The 26,195-nt window shown below is 37.6% G+C and overlaps 1 protein-coding gene across 2 annotated transcripts in view; it reads right to left on the bottom strand.

The window, feature by feature from the left end:
- The window catches only part of EPB41L4B (erythrocyte membrane protein band 4.1 like 4B), a 263,630-nt gene that overhangs the window by 196,758 nt on the left and 40,677 nt on the right, over positions 1–26,195 (bottom strand). For both annotated transcript variants that reach the window (XM_044660774.1, XM_044660784.1), the window contains exon 2: positions 5,877–5,981. In XM_044660774.1, coding sequence (XP_044516709.1) covers positions 5,877–5,981 — 105 coding nt within the window. The remainder of the gene's footprint in view (positions 1–5,876; positions 5,982–26,195) is intronic.

Genomic DNA, 26,195 nt, shown 5'->3' with positions numbered 1-26,195 from the left:
AGATAAAAGAGAATGGAAGGATAAAGGGAGAATATCTGACCATCCAAGGCTACATAACTGGCATCTGAGAGGCAACTATGTTTCCCTCTTTTTTTTTTCTCTAATCTGCAATCTATTCTGAAATATGCAACCAGGGGCCCAAATCATCTTTTCTCATAATCTTCCTTTTATAAAGAGCTTAAGAATTGTGTACTCCATTTTGACCCTAACATACTATGCATACAAAACATATATATATAAAATAACATAGTATATAATACAGTATCTAATAAAGTACAACGATTATTCCTCCCTTTTTACAGGTGAAGAAGCCATGGCTCAATTAATTGACATTAATGGATCAGCTACCTAATAAGTGCTCCCTGTAAGTCTCCTCTGGGATTTCCTATCTTGGTTCATCCCACATCTTGCCATGTTCCTAACTCCACCTCCAGTCCAACAGTAGCACAGTTTCTCCCTGAGTACGTGTGTGTTTCTGTATGTCCCCACAGAGGCTAGCAGTATTAGAATATTCCCTTCCCTACATCTCACAATTCAACTGCAGAAATTCTTTGCCAAAAAATTGTACCACAAAGCCCTACCTCTCTCCCCATCTCAATGCTACTGAAGCCAGAGGGTGTTACATGGCATCTGTGGTTTAGAAACAATTTCCAAATACACACATCTGTATCCCTAGAAATCTAGCCACAGGATGGTGCCTAAGAATATTGCATGAATTTAAGTACAGATGAAGCTAGGCTCAGATGATACAGTTTCCACATGAGCTAACCTAAACTCTTCCAAAGCTTCGTATCTTGCCCTGCCTCAGGGACTTCTGGCTCTTAAGCCATACAGAATCTCTTGGCAGAGTTGCCCCCTTATGCCAGCTAATGACTCAACCCCAAGCTAGCTCAGGGGGTTCAGGCAATTCCATAGCAAGTCCAAAATCTAGCTACACAGACTAATAAGAACGGCTAGATTTTTTAAAAATGGGAATATCTCTCCCAAGGAATTACCAGGCCATTTCTGTTCCATCCAAAAGGGAAAAAGGTAAAAAGGCAATTCCATTTTGCTTCAGCATATAGAAGAAAATCCCAAGCTATTTTAGATTAGTATCAATAAAAGAGTTATAGAGGTGGTGGCCCACTTGTCCTTTTCCTTCTTGCCTTCACTTCTTCCTAGAGTGGAATGGGAAGTACAGGCATAACCAACTCACCCATTTAGTCTTGCTTCCTTCCCTCTTAGACCAAAAGTAGAAAGACAACCTTGATTAAATTTAGACTACAAAAGAAAGTGGGTGGAAAGAATTAGAGAAAAATTAGAGGCTTAAAAAGGAGAAAGACTGCTTGGAGTACAGCTTCTTAAGGTACCCAAGACAGGAAGCATTCTTTTTTATCTTTATCTTTAAAAACCTCTAATTATTCTCTAATCCCTCCCCAGTCTTTTCAGTTACTGAAAAGATGGTAGTACCCTAGATAGAGATAGGGAAAGTTAGAAGAGGGGTGTATTGGATATGTAGGAAGGCAGAAGAAGAGAGAGAGAAGTAAAGGTCAAGTAAAGGGGGTTTTTAAGGTTGGAGAAAATGATCTAGACATGTGTATAGGCATTAAGCCATTCAGTCAATTCTCTCCAGAACAAAAACTCTTACCTCACAACCCTCCCCTTCTTCAAAATAAATACCCTACCTTGTAACAAATTAGGTAAAGTCAAGTAAAAAAAGGTCCACACATTGGTCATGTCTGAAAATATACATCTTATTCCATACTTCCAGCCCATCTCCTTTCTGCCAAGTTGTGGTTCAGTCATGTCAGAGATACAGATACTAGATTGGTTTGTCATTTCCTTCTCCAGCTAATTTTTCACATGAGGAAACTGAGGCAAATAGAGTTAAACGGTCTATCCTGGGAGAGGTTAGATTTGAACTAAGGAAGAGAAATCTTCCTGACTCCAGGACTGGCCCTCTATCCACTAAGCCATGTAGCTATCCCCTGCCATGATTAGTTTCCTGGAGTCTGGTTGTTCATCACATATGTCAGTTTCTTTTAGGTAAATCATTCTCTTAGTTCTACTTACTTTACTCAATACCAGTTCAAACAAGTCTTCCCAGGTTTCTTTTTTATTCTACATACAATAATTTGCTTGGCCCTTCTTCAAATATTGGACACTGATTTTATTTGTAGTAAGTTTTGTTTCTCAGTATAATAAAAATGCTTTTATAAATATTTCTATATAAAAGGATCTTTGACTTTTTTCTGAGTGTGGGATGGGACCAGAAGGAGGAGAAATAGCTAAAGTATAAGCCTAGTAGTGGTATACTGGGACAAAGAGAATGAACAATTTAATAATTAAAAAAATAGTTCCAAATTGCTTTCTGAAATGGTTAGACTTCTCCACAGCTCCCCAAGCAGTGCTATCTCCCATTGCCCCTGCAAAAACTTTTCCTTTTCTTTTTTTGCCCATATGATGGGTGTCGAATAAAACTTCCAATTTGTTTAAAATTGCTCTTATTATTAGTGATTTGGAACTTTTTTCTTAATATGTTGTCTATAACATTTGTTTTTCTTTGAAAACTGCCTATTTATACCTTCAATCATTAAACTATTGATGTAGGCCTCTTTTTCTTATATAATTTAATAAATTCATAATATATGACCTTTATCTGAGAAATCTGCTGCAAAAATTTTTTTCTAGCACTTAACTATTTCCCATTTAATTCTAATTGCCTTCATTTTATTTGTACAAAAATTCATTTGATTCCTGGGCTTAAAAAAAAAACAAACCAAAACACTTTGGCTAGTTCTAAAGATGCATTTTACTTTCCTAAACAGAATTTGGTCCCAATTAATGGTTCTCAAAATTTTAAAAACTCTTCACTTAATCTCCTCTATTCATCCCTTGTCTAGTTAAGAATTCTTTCTCTACATATAGCCGTGAAAGGCATTTCTTTGCCAGTTCCTTTGTTAGATATAACCTTGTATATTTAGGTCTTTTAGTACCTGATTAAGGTAGACACACCACATATACCATATAACCCTTAAATAGGAGTGCAATGATACACAGGGAGCACTGTTTCCCAAAGTCATCTTGTTCCCCTACAAAGACAGCACAGTGAACCTACACTGGGGGAGCAGGGTGGTGGCCTAAATATAGCTGAGGGTTCAATCAGGTCTAAGAAGCATGAGGTATGGTGGCCTTTATATACTCCTGGAGATCCCTACCCATCTCCCCAATCCCTTAGGCTCATGACCAAGGAGTCATCCTGGATACCTCATTATCTTTCACCCTCCCAACATGCAAGCTGTTGTCAAGGTCTGTTGATTTCATCTTTGTAGCATCTCTGGATTATACCTGCCTTCTCGCTTTCCTCCAACACTGCCCCCAACTCCGGTGCAACCCTTCAATCTCTCACACTTGAACTACTGCAAAAGTCTACTGGTGAATCTGCCTGCCTCAAATCCTTTCCCATTCCACTCCATTCTCCATTTAGCCACTAACGTGATTTTCCTAAAGTGCAAATCCTACCATGACATTGCCTTTTTCAATAAACTACCATAGCTTTTTATTGCCTCCAATACCAAATACAAAATGCTCTGTCTGGTATTCAAAGCCATTCATAAACCAATTTCCTCCTATCTATCCAGCCTTCTTAGACCTTACTCCCCTCAACACATATTCTTCCACCCAGTGACACTAGCCTTCTGGTTGTTCTATGAATGAGACATTCCATCTCTCTGCTCCCAGCATTTTCTTTGGCTGCCTCTCATATCTGAAATGTTCTCCTTCTTCTACTCCAACCTGACATTCCTGGCTTCCTTTAAGACCCAACTAAAATCCCACCTTCTTCAAGAACCTTTTTCCAATTTTTCTTAATTCTGTTGTCTTCCCTTTGTTAATTATCTCCTACTTATTCTACATATAGCATGCTTTGTATATATTTGTTTGCATGTTGCCTCTCCCATTAGACTGTAAACTCCCTGAGGAAAGAAACTGCCTTTTGCCTCTTTTTTGGTATTTCCAGTGCTTAGCAAAGTGTATAACATATGCTGCCATTCCATCATTTTTTTAGTCCTGTCCAACTCTGTGATCCCATATGAAGTTTTCTTGGCAAAGATACTGGAGAGGTTTGTCATTTCCTTCTCTAGCTCATTTTAACAGATTTGGAAACTAAGGCAAACAGAATTAGGCAGCTTGCCCAGGGTCACACAGCTAGTGAATATCTGAAGCCAAATCTGAACTCAGATCTTCCTGAGTTCAGGCCTGGTGCTCTATTCACTATGCCACCTAGCACTTAGTAAATGCTGAACTGAATTCCTCCAAAGTCCAGCACTAGCATCTTAGGTTATTTATCTGAGGAAATTTTTTATTGGTTATCATTTAACCCTGCAATCATTTAACAACTGGCAACCTATTCACAAATTGGTAAAGTAAAATGAATTCTGTAATGATTTTTAATGAATTTAAACTTTATTCTTCACAACACCGACACTAAAAACCATACAAATACACACTTGAGATGTTTCTTCAACCTAGAGAAGACAGGTTTGGTTATTTTTTACACTGAGACAGACGATAACTCTACTCCCAACAAGCTGGGTACTGTTGTTATATAACAAAATTTAAATCTCCACTTGTGAGGTAAAGCTCAGAGGTAAACTCCCTATTATTTCTATGGAGGTAAAGCCCAACATCATGTTACAGTTTAAGACTTAAACTTGTCTTCTGACTCCAAGTTCAGTGCTCGTTTTATTTGGTACCAAGCTGCCTCCCCATCCATCTTTCATTCCTTGTCCCCAGGCAAGAGATAAGCACAAAGGAAGGACCTTGAAACTGAGGCAGCATGCTTTCTCAGCTTATGATGAAATCAATACTTCTCTCAACTAATGAGAATCAATGGAGAGTAAGCCTAGCCTGGAGTACTGTTTGTGATAATAATTCTAATGAAAGAGAGGATAGAGAAAAGGCAAGGTTACTTAATGGTGGCATTTCAGGGATACCAGCCCCAGGCACCTTAATTTTACAATTCTATGTTGAAGGAACCATGGAAAATTTATTTACTCTCTCAATTTTCTTTCCTCAAACATCCCAACCCAGATTTTGTTTAAATGAGGCAGAAGAAAGAAGACAGACCTCATTTAAAGACGCCTTAAAATCTCCACTTTAAAATAGGGCAGTTTATATAAGTGGACATCTATGGCCCCTGAGCTGCTTTCAGTTCAATAAAGTCTGAGATCAAAAAAGTAAATGTTCCTTTCTCAGGTAAGGAAAGCCATGTACAGAGAAGGCCAGCTGGAACCTTTCCTGATCTAACAAAGTCACATGGATCATGGAACACAGCTCAGATCTCCTCCTTCAGCTGTTCCTTCTTCCACCCCCAAACCCCCTAAGGACACATACTATTTGTGATTCAGTTAGCACCATTATAACAGAAAACAATGAACAGAACGTTATAAGTGTGTTCTTCCAGTAAGTAGCAAGGTGACAGAAGATGTTTTGGTTAAAAGATTCTTCTGCTGATTAAAAATAAAAGCTGTACCACCAAAAATCCCCGAATAACAGGCCCAATGTCTGTAAACAGCAGTTTTCCATTTCTCTTCATTTCCTCCTTAAAATGTTCCCCTAATGCACACCCTACTGTTTTAAAATAGCTATATGTTTCATATTCTGTGTCTTCTTATACCTACAGAAAATATGGAGTTCTCTTAGTTTTTTCTCAATCTGTTGTTCAATTTCATGGTGTTCTCTGACTCAATACAAGAAACAGCATGTAAGAAGCCTTACCTGATAACATAGGACCCAGTGGCTTCGACATAATCAAATTCAATTCCTATTATTGTCTTCCTATTATTGCATGTCCCCTAGGGAATCATATCTGCATATGAAACAAAAGTCATACATACTGTGACCTGGGAAGAATCTAGGAACTGGAGGCCAAAGTAGTCTGTTTCCACAAGGTCCAAATGATATACAATCTGATCAAACAAATCCTGGCCTTTGGCATGTTTCTGGAATTAAAAAAAAAAGGCAAGAGAACTCTGGTTAAAAGAGTTAAACAGAAAAGAAAAAGAGTTAAACAGAAACATCAAATGAAATAAATGCTTTTACTAAAAAACCACACTTCTATCTACATGTACTTAACAATTTGTAGTCTATAATTTCATTTTAGATAGTTTTCTTTTTAAAAATTCCATTTTTTTTGCTGTTACTACCCATTGGTTTTATAAGCCGAAGCAAAAAATCACTATATAAAACAACATATAAATATAAACAAAATTATAAATCAAATATGCCTTCCAACTAGCCCAGAACATATCTTTTTATTATCTGAAAATTAATCTTTCACATAGAAAATAGGATGCTCAAAATCCCCATCAGTTCTTCTTAATAATTTCCTCCTTTAAGATTTCTTTCTCTATCATGCCCAGAGAGTTATAAAACTGTATCTACACTTAGACCCAGTAATACTACTGTTGGGTCATTTCACAAGGTGATGAGGGAAAAAAGGAAAAGAACTTATATGTTCTAAAATATTTTAACAGCTCTCTTTGTGGTGGCAAAGAACTGGAAACTGAGGAGATGCCCATTAATTGGAGAATCACTAAATAATTTGTGGCATATGATTGTGATGGAATACTACTGTGCTGCAAAAAATGATGAGCAGGCTAATTTCAAAAAGGAAACAAACGAACAAAAACCATGGAAAGACCTACATGAAATTTTGAAAAGAAAAATGAATAGAATCAAGAGAAAATTAAATACAACTACCTAGAGCAGTTAGGTTACTCACTGAATAGAGAGCAAGGCCTGAAGACAGAAGATTCTGGGTTCAAATCTGGCCTCAGACACTTCTTAGCCCTGTGTCCCTGAGCAAGTCACTTAACTCCAAGTGCTCAGGTATTACCATATTCTGCCTTGGAACCAATAATTAAGTACTGATTCTAAGACAGAAGGTAAGGGTTTTTTTTAAAAAAGGAAAACATATACAGCTACAGAATTAATGTTTCAAGAATAACTTGTGAATGTCCACCTCCAGAAAAAGAAATGATAAATGGAAACACAAAATCTATCTATCTGCCTACACACGTGGGGGAGGGGTCAAATGATACCTCTTCTAGTGTGAAGAAGGGAGGGAAGAAGAGGTATCTGAGAATTTTAATGTAACCAATAAATAAATAAATTAAAAAATTTCTTTCCTCAATTGTCTGCTAATTTTTTGTCTGACTTTTTAAAATGCTGCCATCCAATTTTATAGGTCAATCAATAAGCATTTTGTTATTGCTTTTATGTCATTTTCAGTTATATTTGACTCTCTGTGACTCCATTTGAGATTTTCTTGGCAAAGATACTAGAGTAGTTTGCTATTTCCTTCTCTAGCTCATTTTACAGATAAGGAAACTGAGGCAAACAAGGTTAGGTTACTAGTTACTCATACACTTAAGACGTGTCTGAGGTCAGATTTGAATTCAGGAAGATGAGTCTTCCTGATTCTGGGTCCAGCACTCTATCCACTGTATCACCTAACTGCCCCAAAAAACATTTATTAAACATCTATTATGTAACAGGTATTGTACTAAGCACCATAGATTTAAAGAAAGGCAAAAGACAATCCCTGTCCTCAGGAGGAGAAAACATGGAATAGACTAAGTGCAAACAAGATATATAGGATAAATTACAGATAATCAAGAAGCTCACAAGTGAATGGGGGAAACATGAAAACATGTATACATAAACATGATACACAGAAAAGATTGTGGACAATCAACAGAGTGAAGGCATTGGAATTAAGTGGAATTAGGAAAGATTTCTTATAGAAGGTGAGATTTAGATTTTAGATGGGACATGAAAGGAAGCTAGGCAAGGTAGGGGCCAGAGATGAGGAGGGAGAGTAGTCCAGATATGGTGATATAGGTTCCCTATAACATCAAATTATCCTAGATCCACTATATTGTTTTTCTCAACTGGAAAGGAGTTGCATTAGGAGGCAGTGAGTTCTCCTTCACTGGAGATCTTCAAAAATTGTATGATCAATTATCCACAGGTATTGTAGTGAAAATTCTTTTCTGGATATGGTTTGGGCTGCATGGTCTTTGATGTACCTTCCAACTCTGAAATTTCACGATTCTATGATGGGGCTCAAATGCCACCTAGTTCATTTACTGGCAGGCAAAATTAGGAACACTTTTTTTTCCAATTATAAAGGTAATCCCAATACTATACAAATTATTTGATATAATATGCAAAGAAGGAGTCTTACCAAACTCCTTTTATGACGCAAATATGGTTCCAAAGGCAGGCAGATCAAAAACAGAGAAAGAAAATTACAGACCAATCTCCTTAATGAATATAGATGCAAAAATCTTAAATAGAACACTAGCAAAAAGACTCCAGCAAGTGATCAAGAGGGTTATTCATCATGATCAGGTGGGATTTATACCAGGAATGCAAGGATGGTTCAACATTAGGAAAACCATCCACATAATTGACCATATCAACAAGCAAACCAACAAAAAACACATGATTATTTCAATAGATGCTGAAAAAGCCTTTGACAAAATACAACGCCCATTCCTATTGAAAACACTAGAAAGTATAGGAATAGAAGGTTCTTTCCTAAAAATAATAAACAGTATATATCTTAAACCATCAACAAGCATCATATGCAATGGGGATAAATTAGAAGCCTTTCCAATAAGATCAGGAGTGAAACAAGGATGCCCATTATTAAGGATGCCTCTTTTATTTAACATTGTACTAGAAACACTAGCAGTAGCAATTAGAGAAGAAAAAGAAATTGAAGGTATTAAAATAGGCAATGAGGAGACTAAGTTATCACTCTTTGCAGATGATATGATGGTCTACTTAAAAAATCCTAGAGAATCAACTAAAAAGCTAATAGAAATAATCAACAACTTTAGCAAAGTTGCAGGATACAAAATAAATGCACATAAATCATCAGCATTTCTATATATTTCCAACACAGCTCAGCAGCAGGAGTTAGAAACACCATTTAAAATCACCCTAGACAATATAAAATACTTAGGAATCTATCTACCAAAACAAATACAGGAATTATACGAACATAACTACAAAACACTTCCCAAAAAAGTAAAATTAGATCTAAACAATTGGAAAAACATTGAGTGCTCATGGGTAGGATGAGCTAACATAATAAAAATGACCATTCTACCAAAATTAATTTACTTATTTAGTGCCATACCTATCAAACTTCCAAAAACCTTTTTTACTACATTAGAAAAAACTATAACAAAGTTTATTTAGAAGAACAAAAGATCAAGAATATCAAGGGAAATAATAAAAAAAAAACGTGAAGGAAGGTGGCTTAGCAGTACCAGATATTAAGCTATACTATAAAGCAGTGGTCATCAAAACAATATGGTACTGCCTAAGAAATAGAAGGGAGGATCAGTGGAATAGACTTGGGGTAAGTGATGTCAGCAAGACAGTGTATGATAAACCCAAAGAACCCAACTTTTGGGACAAAAATCCACTATTTTGACAAAAACTGCTGGGAAAATTGGAAAACAATATGGGAGAGATTAGGTTTAGATCAACATCTCACACCATACACCAAGATAAATTCAGAATGGGTGAAAGACTTAAATATAAAGAAGGAAACTGTAAGTAAATTAGGTGAACACAGAATAGTATACTTGTCAGATCTCTGGGAAAGGAAAGATTTTAAAACCAAACAAGAGTTAGAGAAAATTACAAAATGTAAATTAAATAATTTTGATTATATTAAATTAAAAAGGTTTTGTACAAAGAAAAACAATGCAACCAAAATCAGACAGGAAACAACAAACTGGGAAAAAATCTTTATAACAGAAAATTCTGACAGAGGTCTAATTACTCAAATATACAAGGAGCTAACTAAATCAATTGTATAAAAAATCAAGCCATTCCCCAATTAATAAATGGGCAAGGGACATGAATAGGAAATTTTCAGATAAAGAAATAAAAAGTATCAATAAGCACATGAGAAAGTGTTCTAAATATCTAATAATTAAAGAAATGCAAATCAAAACAACTCTGAGGTACCACCTCACACCTAGCAGATTGGCTAAAATGATAGCAGGGGAGAGTAATGAATGTTGGAGGGGATGTGGCAAAATTGGGACATTAATGCATTGCTGGTGAAGTAGTGAATTGATCCAACCATTCTGGATGGCAATTTGGAACTATGCCCAAAGAGCGATAAAAGAATGCCTGCCCTTTGATCCAGCCATACCATTGCTGGGATTGTACCCCAAAGAGATCATAGATAAACAGACTTGCACAAAAATATTTATAGCTGTGCTCTTTGTGGTGGCAAAAAACTGGAAAGCAAGGGTATACCCTTCAATTGGGGAATGGCTGAACAAATTGTGGTATATGTTGGTGATGGAATACTATTGTGCTCAAAGGAATAATAAACTGGAGGAATTCCATGTGAACTGGAAAGACCTCCAGGAATTGATGCAGAGTGAAAGGAGCAGAGCCAGAAGAACACTGTACCCAGAGACTGATACACTATGGTAAAATGGAATGTAATGGATGTCTGTACTAGCAGCAATGCAATGACCCAAGACAATTCTGAGGGATTTATGGAAAGGAACACTACCCACATTCAGAGGAAGAACTACAGGAGTAGAAACACAGAAGAAAAACAACTTTTTTGGACACTTGGGTTGATAAGGACATGATTGGGGATGTAGACCTGAAAAGACCACACCCATGTAACTATCAATAATGTGTAAATAAGTCTTGACTGACCACCCATAATAAAACCAGTGGAAATGCGAATTAGCTACAGCAGAGGGTGTGGGGGAGGGGGGGCGAAAGGGGTGAAGGGGAAAGTAAAAACATGACTCATGTAACCATGGAAAATTTTTCTAAAAATAAAATATTATTTAAAAAAATTATAAAGGAGAGGATAGAGAAAAGGCAAGGTTCTTAATGGTGGCATTTCAGGGATACCAGCCCCAGCCATCTTAATTTTACAATTCTATGTTGAAGGAACCATGGAAAACTTATTTACTCTCTCAATTTTCTTTCTTCCAACACCCCAACCCAGATTTTGCTTAAATGAGGCAGAAGAAAGAAGACAGACCTCATTTAAAGACACCTTTATCCATGTGTATGAACATGTGTCCTGGATGATTTTTAAAGGCATCTTCTGGGAGATATATTTATAACAAATTATGTCTTTCATGTTTCCACTTTTTAGTTCACTCTCTGGAGATAATATTTACAATTTATTCTTCAAGAATTAAATCTGTAGCTGTGTATAGTGTTCTCTTGGTTCTACTGATTTTGCTGTTCACTATCCCAGATTGTTTTTTCCAAGTTTTATTAAAATTAGACTGCTCTTATGATTTCTTATGGCACAACAGTATTCCATTGCAATCATATACCACAAATTGTTTAGCCATTCCCCAATTGATGGACATTCCCTCAGTTTCCAGTTCTTTGCCACCAAAGATAACTGTTATAAATATTTTAGAACACATAGGTTCTTTTACTTTTTTTCTGATCTCCTTGGGAAATAGATCCAACAATACTGGGTCTAAGGGGATATATAAGTATAATTTCTAACTGCTCTCCAAAATGGTTGGATCAATTCACAGTTCCACCAGGAGTGGAATTTTTCCACACCCCTCCAATATATGTCATTTTGCCCTTTTGTCATTTTAGCCAACCTAATGTCTATGAGATAATAACTAAGAATTATTCTGGTTTCCATTTTCCTAGTCAGTAGTGATATAGAGCATTTTTTCATAAATCTATAGATGACTTTAATTTTTTCACCTGAAAATTGTTTCTTCATATCTTTTACCCCTTATCAATTGAGGGATGGCTCTTTGTCAAGTTTATAAGAATAAGTTCTCTACATATTTTAGATGAGACCTTTATCCAAGAAGTCTACAAAATTCCCCTACCCCCATTTTCTACTTTCCTTCTAACCTTGACAACATTTGTTTGTACAAAAACTTTTCAATTTAATACATTCAAAATTATCCATTTTAAATTTTACAATGCTCTCCACATCTTGTTGACTCATAAATTCTGTCCTATCCACAAATCTGATAGGCAATATGTTTCCTGTTTCTTTAATTTACTTATGAAATCTCCTTTTATGTCAAGGTCATTCCATTGTGATCTTATCTTAGTAAATGGTGTAAGATTACTTTTGATGTATCTCAATAATTTTTCCCAAATAGTGAGTTCTAATCCAAAAAATGGGATCTGTGCTTTTATCAACTACAAGGTTACTATAATCTTTACTTACTGTCTGTTGTATGTCTGTCCTGGTCTAACGATCTACTTTTCTATTCCTTAGCCAGTGCCAGATAGTTTTAATAATTACTGCAATTTAAAATCTGGTCCTGCTAGACCTCCTTTCTTTATACTTTTTCCATTAATTCTTTTGATATTTGTGATCTTTTGCTCTTCCCAATGAATTTTTTTTTCCTAGCTCAATAAAATAACTTGTGGCAAATTAATTGGGATGGCATTGAATAAGTAGGTTAGTTTAGATAGGTTTGTTATTTTAATTATATTGGCCCTGCCCATCCATGAACAATTAATATTTTCCAATTACATAGATATGATTTTATTTGCATAAAAAGCATTTTATAGTTATATTCATGTAGTTCTTGGGATTGTTTTGGCAAATATATTTCCAGGTATTTTATTCTATCTGGTTATTTTATTGCAGGACTTCATAAATGCTGATAATTTATGTGGGCTTATTTCATACCCTACTATTTTGCTAAAATTATTGATAGTTTCAACTAACATTTTAGTTGAATCTCTAGGTTTTCCACATAAACCATCATTCCATCCACATCAAGTATCCAGTCCATTTGAAAAAGATTTCCATCTAAAACAAAGCAAAGCTCTCATATTTTTCTTTTATTACATTTTTTGAGTCCTCCACACTGAATCATAAGTACATCACAAACTACACTTAGGGCACCCTTACTTGGTGGAGTGAGAGAATGGATATTTCTCTGTGGAAGACAGAGACCCCAGAGGACAAGAAGGCTGGGGATGTTATAATCTCCAAAGAAGAACGTCATTGGGTAGCTTCAAATACAGAGAAAAGTAAGGCAGTCTGTCAAATACAAGGATATACCAAATAGGACTGTTTGTAGAGTATAAATGAAGGAATAAATGGCCATTACACCAAAAACATAGGTGGAGGCCAAATTGTAAAGGGCTTTAAACGGTAAACTTTTGTATTTTATCTGAAAGGTAACGGGAAGCCATTGAAGTGTTTTAAACAGAAAAAATGTCAAAAACTATGGTTTGGGAATATTTAATTGGAAGCTGTGTGTAGAACTGATTAGATAGAGAAGACACTGCAGAGATATTATAGAGTACATTCTTGTTTAGGTATGATTTCGATTTGGTGTTCTGTGAAGTCCCTTCTATAAGATGCTTTTTTAAAAAAATAAATTCTTACCTTCTGTGGCAGAATCAATACTAAATATCAATTCCAAGGTAGAAGAGTGGTAAGGGCTAGGTAAGCAGGCTTAAGCGACTTGCTCAGGGTCACATAGCTAGGAAGTATCTGAGGCCACATTTGAACCTAGGACCTCCTGCCTCAAGGTCTGTCTACCTAACCAACTGAGCCACCTCACTGTGCCTCTATTAGGTTCTAAGATTTCTTTAAAGAAAAATTTAAGACAAAGCTCTGGTACTTAAAGGGTTAGCCATCAGCTCTTTGAAAAGCTTGACTATCCAGAATATGTCTTTCAGGAACCAGAGTAACCTAATTGCCAAATCAGATGGCTTTTTATCAGTCTTCATTTTCCTTGACTTCTCTAGCTTTTGATATTGTTGACCACCTTATCCCAGACCACCCCTACTTTCTCAATGCTCTCTTCCATCATGATTTCTAATTCCTCTCCTATCACTTTAATCATATTTCTCTTCCTGGCTTTTCGTCCTCTTTCCATTCATAATGTGAGTGATGCCCAAAGTTATACCCTTGGTCTCCTCCTTGCTCTGCTCTCCCCAAACTTTGGCAATCTCACTCATATTTGTACATGAAGTCATATTCCATACTTCTAACTGCCCACAGGAAATCTCCACTTAGGTGTGCTGACACTACTTACAACCTAACACTGTCCCAAACAGAGTTCATTATTTTTCCTCTCAAACCTATTCTTCCTTTTGATTTCACTATTCTTGTCTTTGACACGAATAATTGTTCACCTAGTTTCCCACATTTGTAACTTTGGGAATTATTTTCTTTTTTCCTCATTTTTTTATTGAATCATTTGCTGAATTAGGTCATCTGACTCCTGATCCAGAACTCTTTGCATTAGTCTCTATTGCTTCCCATGGATCAACCAATCAACAGGCATTTGTTAAGCACCTGCTATGTGCCAAGCACTTTCTAGGCACTAGAAATCAACATACTGCTTCTCACAATCAAGCAACAAGCATTATTCTTTTTTTTAACCTCTTACCTTCTGTCTTAGAAATGATACAAGTTCCAAGGCAGAAGAGCAGTAGAAGCTTGGCAAATGGGGTTATGTGACTTGCCCAGGTTACGTAGCTGGTAAATGTCTGAGCCCAAATCTGAACCATAGATCTTCTTGACTCCAGGCATTTTCTCATTCAATGAACCACCTAGCTGCTTTTGAAATATATCGAGGGTGGAAAGAGCACCAAGCCTGCAATTAGGAGGACCTGGTCTCAGACACTTCCTAGGGGTGTGATCAGGGCAAATCACTCAATCCCAAATTGCTCAGCCCTTACTGCTCTTCTGTCTTAGAACCAATACTTAGTAAAGACTGTAAGACAGAAGGTGAGAGTTTTAAAAATAATAATAATAACGTAGGCAAGAGGTAATGAGGGTCAGAAACAGGGATAGCTAGGTATCTGAGTGGAGAAAAAGGGATAAGTATGAGCCATGTGCAGGTAAAAAGGGCAAGATTTGGAAACAGACTGGATATGTGGTAGGGAGAGAGAGTAAGAAATTGAGGATGATGCTGAAGTTAGAAACCTGAGAGACCAGAAGGATGATGGTATCTTTAAAAAAGGGACATATGGAAAAGGAAAAAACTGGGGGGGGGGTGAGGAACAAGAGTTCAACTTTAGACAAGCTGAGTTTGAGCTGTCTTCAGGACATCTGGTTTGAAATGGCAAAGAGAAAATTGGTAATATGGGATTAAAGCACAGGGAAGAGAAAAGGGTCAATATAAAGATCTGGGGAATCATCTGCACAGAAATGACAGAGGAAGCTGATCAAAGTTACAAAGAGAGGATAGAGAGGAGGAAGAAGGCCTAGGGCAGAGCCTCAGGGAGAACCGAAGTTAGTAGACAAGATATGGATTATCAATCAGCAAAGGAGACTAAGAATGAAGCAGGAGGCCCTGAAGGAAAAAGTGTCACAACCCAGAGAAAAGATCATACCTAAGAAGGTAGGGTTGTCTGCAGTTGTCAGATGCAGAAATCAAATCACTCAATCCCAAATTGATGAGGTCTAAGACCATCAGACCTGGTACTTAAGAGTGAGATCAGCTGGGTATCATCTCTAGTCTGTACTACTTCCTGCTTCTGGGGAGGCTGAGGCTGAAAGATCAGTTAAATTTAGGAGTTTGATGCAAAGATAAAGCTGAGTGTCTTTTTTAAGTCCACCATCAAGAGTGGTGAACCCCAGGAATGGAGCCCCATGAGGCTGCCTAATGAAGATTAAACCAGCCTAGGTCAGAAAAATGAAGCAGATGCCAATACTAATTAAAATGGAAAAATTTCCATCCCCAAAACTATTGGGATCCACCCTGTAAAAAGCATTTCAAGCTAGGTGAGAAAGGGAGAGATGGTGAAAGACAGAAAGAAGCCAAACTGCAAAGAATAAAAGAGTGAGAAGAGAGAAAGTGGAGGCAGGGAATGTGGCTAAGGGCATGGTAGCATTTAGAAAGTCTTTTAAAGATGGAAGAGACTTGGGTATGCCTGATAGCAAGAGGGAAGGGACTAGTAAATAAGGAGATGCTCAATTCAAGATGACTGAAAACTGTCCAAAAGTTTCTGGAAAAGACAGAATTATTAGACAATATTAGAGTATTTGGCCTCTGGATTTAAACTCTCATTTATACACTTATTATGTAACTATTTACTCCTTCATTTTAAAATCTTCCTCTCCCCCACTGCCTCTACCCCAAGTCTCATAAAAGAAATAGCTTTGTTTATAATTTTGGGAATTTATCTAGTAGTAGGAAAGGGTAGAACATATTTCACAGAATTCCATTTGGCTCAAAAGAAATGGCAGCTCCTGTAGATTAAAGGATACCTTTCCCTAAATCTCTGCAACTGGTAAAGCTGAGTAGTGGCTGACTAGATGATGCAAGTCAGACAACTCCCCCTGAAAACTAGGGGGCGAAGCAATAGGCAGGCAGAGGCGAGATGCTAATGGGGGTAAGTTCATTTTGTTTCCTCTGTCTTTAATTGGGAGTTTAGTCCATAGAGACCTGTTCCCCATTGGCCATCTAACTGTTTCCTTAGCAATTTTCCCCTCCAAGATTATAAGGAGAGAGCAGAGCTAAGAATGAAGGACCAGGTTGACCTGCACCTGAGAATCTGCTTACTTATGTCTTTCTATGGTAGTTTATGTTACAAATAAACAGTGTAGTTATGTGCTATATGGTGCATGTTGGGAGTTTGTGAATGTAGAGAACCAGACTGAGATGGAAGAGAGGGGGGCCAGTGGCAAAAAGGAACAATCTTTTAAAGGTACAAGAAATTATTTTCTTCCCAGGACAAGCTGTGGCTGAGTACCAGAGACCAGAGTGAGTCTGATATTTTTATAACCTTCCAAATGAATCCTATTCCTACCCTAGATCCCTGAAGACAATACAAAGAAAGGTGCAAGTGGGGCCAGGAATTAGTACCCGAGTTTCTGTGACTGCTGTTAGCCTTGCCTGCAGCTTGATGCCCCTAGCATGGGCATACCTCTCCTGGGCTCCTTCTTCAGTTTGAGGCATCCCATATCTCCTGGGGCAATTATACTACAATGTTGCCAGGGGCTGAAAACAAATTCTGTAAAAGATAGGGTGGTAGGATCTTTAGATACAAATTCAATGTCATTCAGAATTACTCTTTTTTCTGGGTGTGCACACAAGATTAACATGTATCTATCATAAAATCATTTTTTTCTTTCCCTCCCCTAAACTGCCTTTGTGAAGATGGAGAGCAATTATTTTTAATGTTTAAGTAGGAAAGCATGGTTGGAAAAACAAAGCTTGCTGGTCATCCATTAGGCTCCCTGATCTTTCTGATTAGCTAATTAGAGAGTTCTGATTAGAGAGTGAACTTTTATTTGCATAGCAAGCTTGTATGAGTTTTGTCTGAAGTACCCAGATGGGCAAATCCAAAACAGGTGGAGAGAGAATGTTTAAGAAAGAAAATAGTCATTCTCATTCTGAGGATAGGCAAACGTTTCAAGTTATACAGGAACCCTTAATAACTTAAGGGATTAATAAACGAGTAGCAGCACCCAATTTGTAATGACTAATTTATTTAATGTGCACTTTGTTATAATTTACCCCTGAGAAATAATGAAAAAAAATGTGAAGGAGGGGGCCTAGCAGTACCAGATCTTAAAGTGTACTATAAAGCAGTGGTCACCAAAACAAAATGGTACTGGTTAAGAAACAGAAGGGAGGATCAGTGGAATAGACTTGGAGTAAATGACCTCAGCAAGATAGTGTATGATAAACCCGTCCAGCTTTTGGGAAAAAAATCCACTATTTGACAAAAACTGCTGAGAAAATTGGAAAACCGCATGGGAAAGATTAGGTTTAGATCAATATCTCACACCCTACACCAAGATAAATTCAGAATGGGTGAATGACTTGAATATAAAGAAGGAAGCTATAAGCAAATTAGGGGAACATAAAATAGCATAACTGTCAGATCTATGGGAAAGGAAAGATTTTAGGACCAAGCAAGAGTTAGAAAATATTATAAAATGTAAAATAACTAATTTTGATTACATTAAATTAAAAAGGGTTTATACAAACAAAACCAATGCAGCCAAAATTAGAAGGGAAGCAACAAGTTGGGGAAAATATTTATAACAAAAAATTCTGACAAAGATCTAATTACTCAAATATATTAGGAACTAAAGCAATTGTACAAAAAAATCAAGCCATTCCCCAACTGATAAATGGGCAAGGGACATGAATAGACAATTTTCAGATAAAGAAATCAAAACTATCAACAAACACATGAAAAAGTGTTCTAAATCTCTTATAATTAGAGAAATGCAAATAAAAACAACTGTGAGGTACTACTTCAAACCTAGCAGATTAGCTAACATACCAGCAAAGGAAAGTGGTGAATGTTGGCAGGGATGTGGCAAAATTGGGACATTAATGCATTGCTGGTGAAGTTGTGAATTGATCCAACCATTCTGGATGGCAATTTGGAACTATGCTCAAAGGGCTATAAAAGACTGTCTGCCCTTTGATCCAGCCATACCACTGCTGGGTTTATATCCCAAAGACATCATAGGGAAAAAGACTTGTATAAAAATATTTATAGCTGCACTCTTTGTGGTGCCAAAAAGTTGGAAAATGAGGGAATGTCCTTCAATTGGGGAATGGTGGAACAAATTGTGGTATCTGTTGGTGATGATGCTCAAAGGAATAATGAAATGGAGGAATTCCATGTGAACTGGAATAACCTCCAGGCATTGATGCAGAGTGAAAGGAGCAGAACCAGGAGAATATACATATTCTATACATATAGAATATACATATAGTATACATAGAGATGGATATACTGTGGCACAATCGAATGTAATGGACTTCCCTACTAGCAGCAATGCAATAATCCAGATGAGAAAGAACGCTATCTACATTCAGAGGAAGAACTGTGGAAGTAGAAAAACTACTTCTTGAACACATGGGTTGATGGGGATATGATTGGGGACATAGACTCTAACTGATCACCCTAATGCAAATATTAATAATATCGAAATAGGTCTTGATCAATGACACATGTAAAACCCAGTGAAACTGCTCATTGGCTATGGGAAAGGGATGGGAGGAGAGGAGGGGAAAGAACATTAATCATCTAACTATGGGAAAATATTCTAAATCAATTAATTAAATAAAATTTTTCTAATAAAAAATAATAAAAAAGTAATTTACTCCTGAGTAGTATTTAACAATCTCTTTCCCCTTATGAACCAATCCTAGAAACTGCACAATTGTGTAGGAATGAAACAAGCATTTATTAAGCACCTATTATGTGCCAGACACCATGCTAAACACTTTATGAATATTATTTGATCCTCACAAAAACCCTGGGAAGTGAATGATATTATGATCCCCATTTTACAGATGAGGAAACTGAGGGAGGCAGAAGTTAAATGAATTGCCCAGAGTCAATCAGCTAATAAATGTCTGTCAGGACTTCAACTATTTCCTGATTCCAAGTCTAGCTCTCTTTCCACTGTGACACTTAACTGCCTCTAAGGAGAGAAAAATTATTGAGTACTGGGCAAGAAACCATGGCATTGGCAGAGAAGTCAGAAAGTTTATCAGAGAATGAGTAGGGCAAGTTCTCAGAACCCCTAGAAACAAGCTAGCTCAGAAGCCAAGGCAAGTATCTCAAACCAACAGTTAGTTATACATAAGAGAGATTTAGATTATAGTAGCAAAGCAGCTCTAGGACAAGGCCAGAATTTCTCTGGTTCAGTTCTAGGAAAAGAGCCAATTCCCCTCAGGAATCTGAGGTCTTCAACGTAGCTTAGATTTGGGCTAGATCCCTTCCAAGTTTACCAGCCTAATGTTTTAAAAATTCATCCTTTTCCTCTTTAAAATAAAATGGGACTTTGCCCATATCAAGTCTAGAAAAATTTCTCATTCTTCATGAATCCTCAAACATCATCAGTAGACATTTAGTAATTATATCCACAAAGTTCTTTCAGTGCCCTAAAACAAAATCAGTCTGGAGCAACAGCATTATGTGTTCTCTTCCTATTTCTTGTTTATCTTGACTCTCAATTCCCCAATAATAATCTCTGCTTTATCCTTTCCAATAGGAAGATCATTCTCTGTGTGAGGGAAAACCAGAAGTGAAAAAGGAATAAGGTGTAATGGAAGAGTAACCTGGCTTCCACCCTAGCCTGAGGCAGTCTTGTGTGCTGCTACATATGGAGGGAAATATGAATCTTGATCAGCAGAGAAAATGCTGAACACAATGATGCAGACACTCTTGGTTCCAGATACTCTTCAGGAGAAACACTTGGACCAAAGATCCTCCAGGGGAGTGGTAGAAAGAGGAAAAAGGCTTTGGAACGATGAACATCCAGAGAAAACCAACCCCATAGTGTCTCTGTTTGTTCAGTCATTTTCTAGTTAAACCCTGCTTGCATCAGTTTCCTCATCTGTATGAGTTGAGGAAGGAAATAGTAAACCGCTTCAGAAACCACCAATAAAACTCCATACAAGGACATGAAGAGTTAGAGATACGTGAAAACAACTGAACAACAGCCTCTGGGCAGAAAGATGATGGACTAGAAGGAAGGTATAGAATATGATGTACATTTTCAGACATGGCCAGTGTGTGGGCTGAACAACAACAACAAAGCATTAGTACTATTGTATTTACTAGTAATTAACAGAAGTAATATTCAACAAGCTCCCAAAATCTCTGTTGTAGCCCACCTAAACTTGTAAATGAAGGACTCTGTGCTCACTTTTGCTTCTTTGAATCCCTACCTCTCCTCAAAGCTCTGCTCAAAGGTTACCTTTGCTGAAGATCCCTATAGCTGCTATTGCCTTGCAATAGATTCCTCTTATATGCAGTAAGGATGATCAGGGGATCCTCCAGATGGAGTTAGGCATATCAGTTTTGCCTTCATGGGGAAGGACACACATTCTGTCCCTCACTGCATAATCAGGAGTTACTGGTTGGTTCACCATGACTATTAGAGGCTGGACCCAGAAAAGCTGCCTCCACTGTAGGTTATAAGAGATGGGGAGAGAATACTTCTAGAGTCTTCTGAGGTGGCCCCTCTGCTGGAATGCAGCCAACACCAGCTCTCCTGAAATGTGTAAGGTATTTCTTTCTCCTCACCACTCCTAACAGACAGCCAAGGTGACTTTAAAAAGATGGCAGAGAGCACGTGTGCTTACCTAGGAGAGTCTGAGATTCCAATCTATACCCTTGAGTCTTTAACTGCCCTTTCTATCATGAACATCAATATCAATAACTTTATGAATTTAGCAGCTGGAAGTTTAAGCTTCTACACAAAAGAAATCCCAGAAAAAAAATAGTTCTAGGCTTGGATTCAGAGGTTCTGGGCTCAAATCCTAGTTCTACCTATATGACCTTTAAGTGAGTTAATCTTCAAGCCCTCATTCACTGGAAGACTTAGAAAGTACTCTGATATCAATTTTCACACATGAAAAGAGCAAAGGTGGAGGAAGGGGAAAAGGAAAGGGAAGGAAAAGGAAAGAGGAAAGGGGGAAGGAGAAGGGGTAAAAGGAGAGGGAAAAGAAACACAAGGACCTCCAAGACTCTGAAACAGCAGCAGAAGCTATAAAGAACCTGGGTGTGAAAGAGTAAATTAGCTGTACCACAATCAGACCATTGTAATCCTGGCTCATTAAACACTACAGGGAGTGGTCATTTCAGAATTCAAGGACTCCACTTTGGGTGAGGCAGCCTAAACTGGCCCAATTGGGAGAGGCAGAGTCCCAGGCACATGGGATTCAAAAGGAATTACCATGAGCTATCTTCAGAAACCACAAGTTTTCTTTGTTAATGCTAAGGTATCCAAGTGGATCTACAGGAAAGGAACATTTAAAGCCAATTACAACAAACCCCCAATGTGGTTCCTTTCAAGTAGGGATCATTCTATTATTTATAGTTGTAACCCCAGCAACAGAGCACAGTGCGCTTTGGCACACAGTAAGTGCTTAATAAATATTTGTTGACTGATTTAATTGCAAGGTGCCAGAGAACAAAAAGGTGTGAAAATATTAGCTCTGGCATTTACTACTTGCATGACCTTGGCCAAGTCACTGGGCCTCAATTTCTTCATCAGAAAAATGAAGGTGTTAGATCTGATGGCCTCTAACATCCCTTAGAGAACAGTAGGAAAAAATAAATGAAGAATTTGGGAAACAAATAACAAACCTGGAATTGAGGTACAATATAGTAATTACAGGAAACCTTAATTTTCTGAACTAGACATCTCTCTCTCCTCCTAGCTCCCTCTCTCCTATCTCTGTTTCTCTCCCCAAAGCATATGCTAATAAATTCCTGGTTTGTCTTGGGGACACAGGATCACTAAAAGGGTTTGAAGAGGTGAACTAGTCAAACTCTTTCATTTTAATAACAAGGAAACAGGTTAGAAGTGAGTTGACTTGATCTCAGGTCATCTAGGTAGTAAGTGGTGGAAGCAGGATTCAAGATTCGAAGCAGTCCCCCTGATTCCAGATTTAGTATTCTTCCCACTGGACCCAGTTGCCTTAATGATAACTTTCTTTTACCATTCTGGATCTGATTCTGACCACTACAGAAGAATAGGTTGTTGCTGTTCAGTTATTTCCATTGTATCTGACTCTTCGTGACCAGACATGGGGTCTTCCTGGCAAAGATACTGGAATGGCATGCTATTTTCTTTTCCAGTTCATTTCTACAGATGAGGAAACAGGCCAACAGGGTGAAGTGACTTGACCAAGATCACAAAGCTGAGGCCAAATTTGAACTCAAGAAGAAGAGTCTTCCTGCCTATTTGGTTGCTAAAGGACAAATAATAGGAACTTTTTTTTTCCGGGGGAGGGAAGAAGGTTGAAGAGAGAAGAGAGAATATTAACTTTATCACAAAGTTTGTGATATAGAGAAGAAAACCAGGCATAGTTTGACATAGATCCTTGATTTAGGCAAAAGCAGTTTTCAAATGGTTCAAAGAAAGCATAGTTAGATCTCCAATAGACTAAAAGTCTCTAAGTTAGCCCAAGAGGAATGGGAAGCTTTCAGAAATGAAATTCTGATAACATAAGACCATAATACACTATGTATTACAGCAGGCCCTAAGTAAATGTTTTTGAATTGAATTGTTGATATGGGACTCATTGCATGGGTGGCATACTACTCTAGGACTCAGGTTCCTCATTTGTAAAATGGAATTGGGCTAGAAATTTTCTAAGGTCTCTTCCAGCTCTAACGCTTTAAACTCTGGGTTGAGATACTTTTTTTTAAGCACTTGCCTTTCCCTCTGGCTCTTGAGAACCCTTATAAATGACAAGGCTGACTTGGACTTGATTTCTAGGACTCCCTTCAAGCTCAAACATCCTATGAAGAGCTCTCCAGAGCCTCTTTTAGCTGCAGAAAGGGTGGGAGGGGGGGAGGGAAGAGGAGGTAAAATGGACCTGTGCAAAGCTACCCAGGCTTGCTGAAATGATGTTACTTCAGGCATCACTATGGAACCCCCTCACATGCTGTAGCTGCATAGAGACAATCGAGTGAAGCAGCTGATGAAGTAGACCAGGACTCGGGATGGCCAGAGTTCAAATCCTGACTCAGATGCAACTGACTCTGTGACCTTGGTCAAGTCACTTAACTTAACCTTTGTCTGCCTCAGTTTCCTCCCAGAGTTATTGTGAGGGGGAAAATGAGATAATACTTGTAAAATGCTTTGCAAACCTTAAAACACGATGTAAATTTTAGCTATATGCTCTATTAAGAGTACTGTTTTGTCAAGGGAAGATTGTTCCATAAAAACACAAATGCCTATAAATTGCTTCAATAAGTAATTCATTCCTGATATATATATATAGTGGCCCAAGGGAAGCGTCCAAATTTCCTGCTTCTTTCCTGATCTCTGGGGGACTCTATCCCACACACCCTACAAAGGTGTTTCTGGGAAGACTATGGGATACTAGTTTTTGAAAGATCTACCCTTGAAGTAGATCTATACTATTCCTTCCTGTTTTTAATTTACAGAAAAAACTGCACTTCAGACTTCAGAGATTTTAATGACTATCAAGGTTAAAACAAAATCTCCTGACAACATATCCAACAAGTAATCCTCCAGCTTTTGCTTGACGATCTTAGAAAGGGGTGGAATCCACCACCTGGCCAAGGTTAATAGTAAGCTTTTCCTTATATCACGTATAAATTTGTTTCTTTGCCATTGCAACCTAGTGATGTCCTCCAGAACCAAGCACAAAAAACCTGATCCCACTTCTCCAAGACAGCCTTTAAATGTATGAAGACAGCAAACACTCATTCCCTTTATTTATATAAACCAAAGGAGGGAAAGCTTCTTTGACTGATCTATACTGTTCAGCATAATTTTATCCAATTTGTGGTGTTTCTAAATTATAAACAAACAGAAGCCTTCCCCTCTCGCCCATCTCAAGGTCAACAAATAAATTGTTCAAGGCTCCAAAAGAGGATTTCTGTATGTCCTACCTAAGGGTATCTCCTCCCTTTATTTATTTTGAATCAGGGTTTTCAGAGAGGAAAGCAGATTGCTGGAGGTAGGTTCTTGGCAAGTAGTCTTAGTAGTGGAGTGAGAGGAGAATGGATGACATCAATGTTGGTCACAGAGCCCAGGTGGGTGAAGAGCTGGCAAACTGGTGGGAATTCTAAGACCTGCAGAGCACTGGGCACCAGTCTGAAAGTAAGAAATACTAACCATTTGGAAGTGGGATGAGGGATGCAACATCAAGCTGGCAAGCCAGGAAAGAAGGTAGATAAGAGATTTTAGGAAATATGGAATGATGGGCCCATGATGGTTTCCTTTCTGTTTTTCTTCCTTCATTCTGGTGCACTCACTCAAATTCAGCCTCAGACACTTAATTAGCTGTGTGATCCTGAACAAGTTACTTAACTTCTGTTGGACTCAGTTGTCTCAACTGTAAAATGGAGATAATAACACTACCTACCTCCCAAGGATACTGAGAGGATCAAATGAGATACTGTATTTATAAAGCCTTTAACATGCCTGGCACACCGTAGGATTACTTCCTTCTCCAACTGGAAACTAGCAGAACAAAAGGAATTCCAAGCAAGTGAAATGTATAATTTTAACTTCTGAGTAGGAGGGGCCTTCCACATCCCTGCAATTACTATACCAAGAAATTGAATAATGGAATTAATATTTTTAATAGCAGGCAGCCCCTCACCACCAAAGGCACTTTCTCACTCCCTTTGAAAATGGCTTAGCACCATTTAGAATCCTTCCTTCCAAAAGCTTGGCTACCACTTTATTAGCTGGCTGAGATACCTGATATCAGAAACTGCAAATTAGGTATCCTTGAATGCAGACTATGTCCTATAAAGTTTTGAACAATTTTGTTTTTATTGATTTTTGGACAGTTTATGCTGTCAGGTTAACTTTTGAGTCAAGAAAAGCAGACACATGCTACCTGTGTGACCAAAATGCATTAATGTGGAGAGAGATCTACCACACTAAAAGTTCTCTACACTGTTGAAACAACAGGTCAGACTCCAAAATATTCCAAATGAAAAATTAAAGTGAGGCAAATGTTTTATATTTCTACACCTCAAGAAAGATCCTGGAAAAGAAATCTGTATTATTTGTGGGGTTTTTTTCTCTGCCAACTCTGGGCATGACAGAAGGAAGGGTTACTGATGGAATATTAGAATATATCATGGAAAAATAGGCAATGCCATCTAAGAAAATGATAATGAGACAACATACCAAAATGTTTTAGAAGCAGCCAAAGAAGTGCTTAGCACGGTGATGGCAAACCTATGACACACACTGACACGAGTAGTCATTTTTGATGACACACGGCGAAATATAGGGCCGCATGCCGAGGATGAAACATGTGCTGTAGTATAATATAGACACTCTGTGCACTATAGATGACAATTATACCTACATTAATTTACCTATTTTGGCTTATTAAATATAGACATATTACAATTATACATTTTTGTTATTTAAACTATAAATATCACGCAATTATGGTTTTTTTTCTCGAAGTGACACACCACCTGAGTTATGCTTGTTTTTTTGGTGAATTTTGACACACTGAGCTCAAAAGGTTGCCCATCACTGGCTTAGGAGAAAATGTCTATCTCCAAATACTTCCATCAACAAAAGGGAAAAAGAACAGATCAATGAACTAAACATTGACACTAAAAACAAAAAGCCCTTAGAGAAGCATTAAGTCCATAAACTCTAACTGACCACCAAAATCAAAATTCTG

This window comes from Gracilinanus agilis, chromosome 1, assembly GCF_016433145.1.
Source record: "Gracilinanus agilis isolate LMUSP501 chromosome 1, AgileGrace, whole genome shotgun sequence".
Taxonomy (NCBI): Eukaryota; Metazoa; Chordata; class Mammalia; order Didelphimorphia; family Didelphidae; genus Gracilinanus; species Gracilinanus agilis.
Note: the sequence above shows the minus strand (reverse complement) of the source record. Positions and strands in the feature narration are given on the sequence as shown.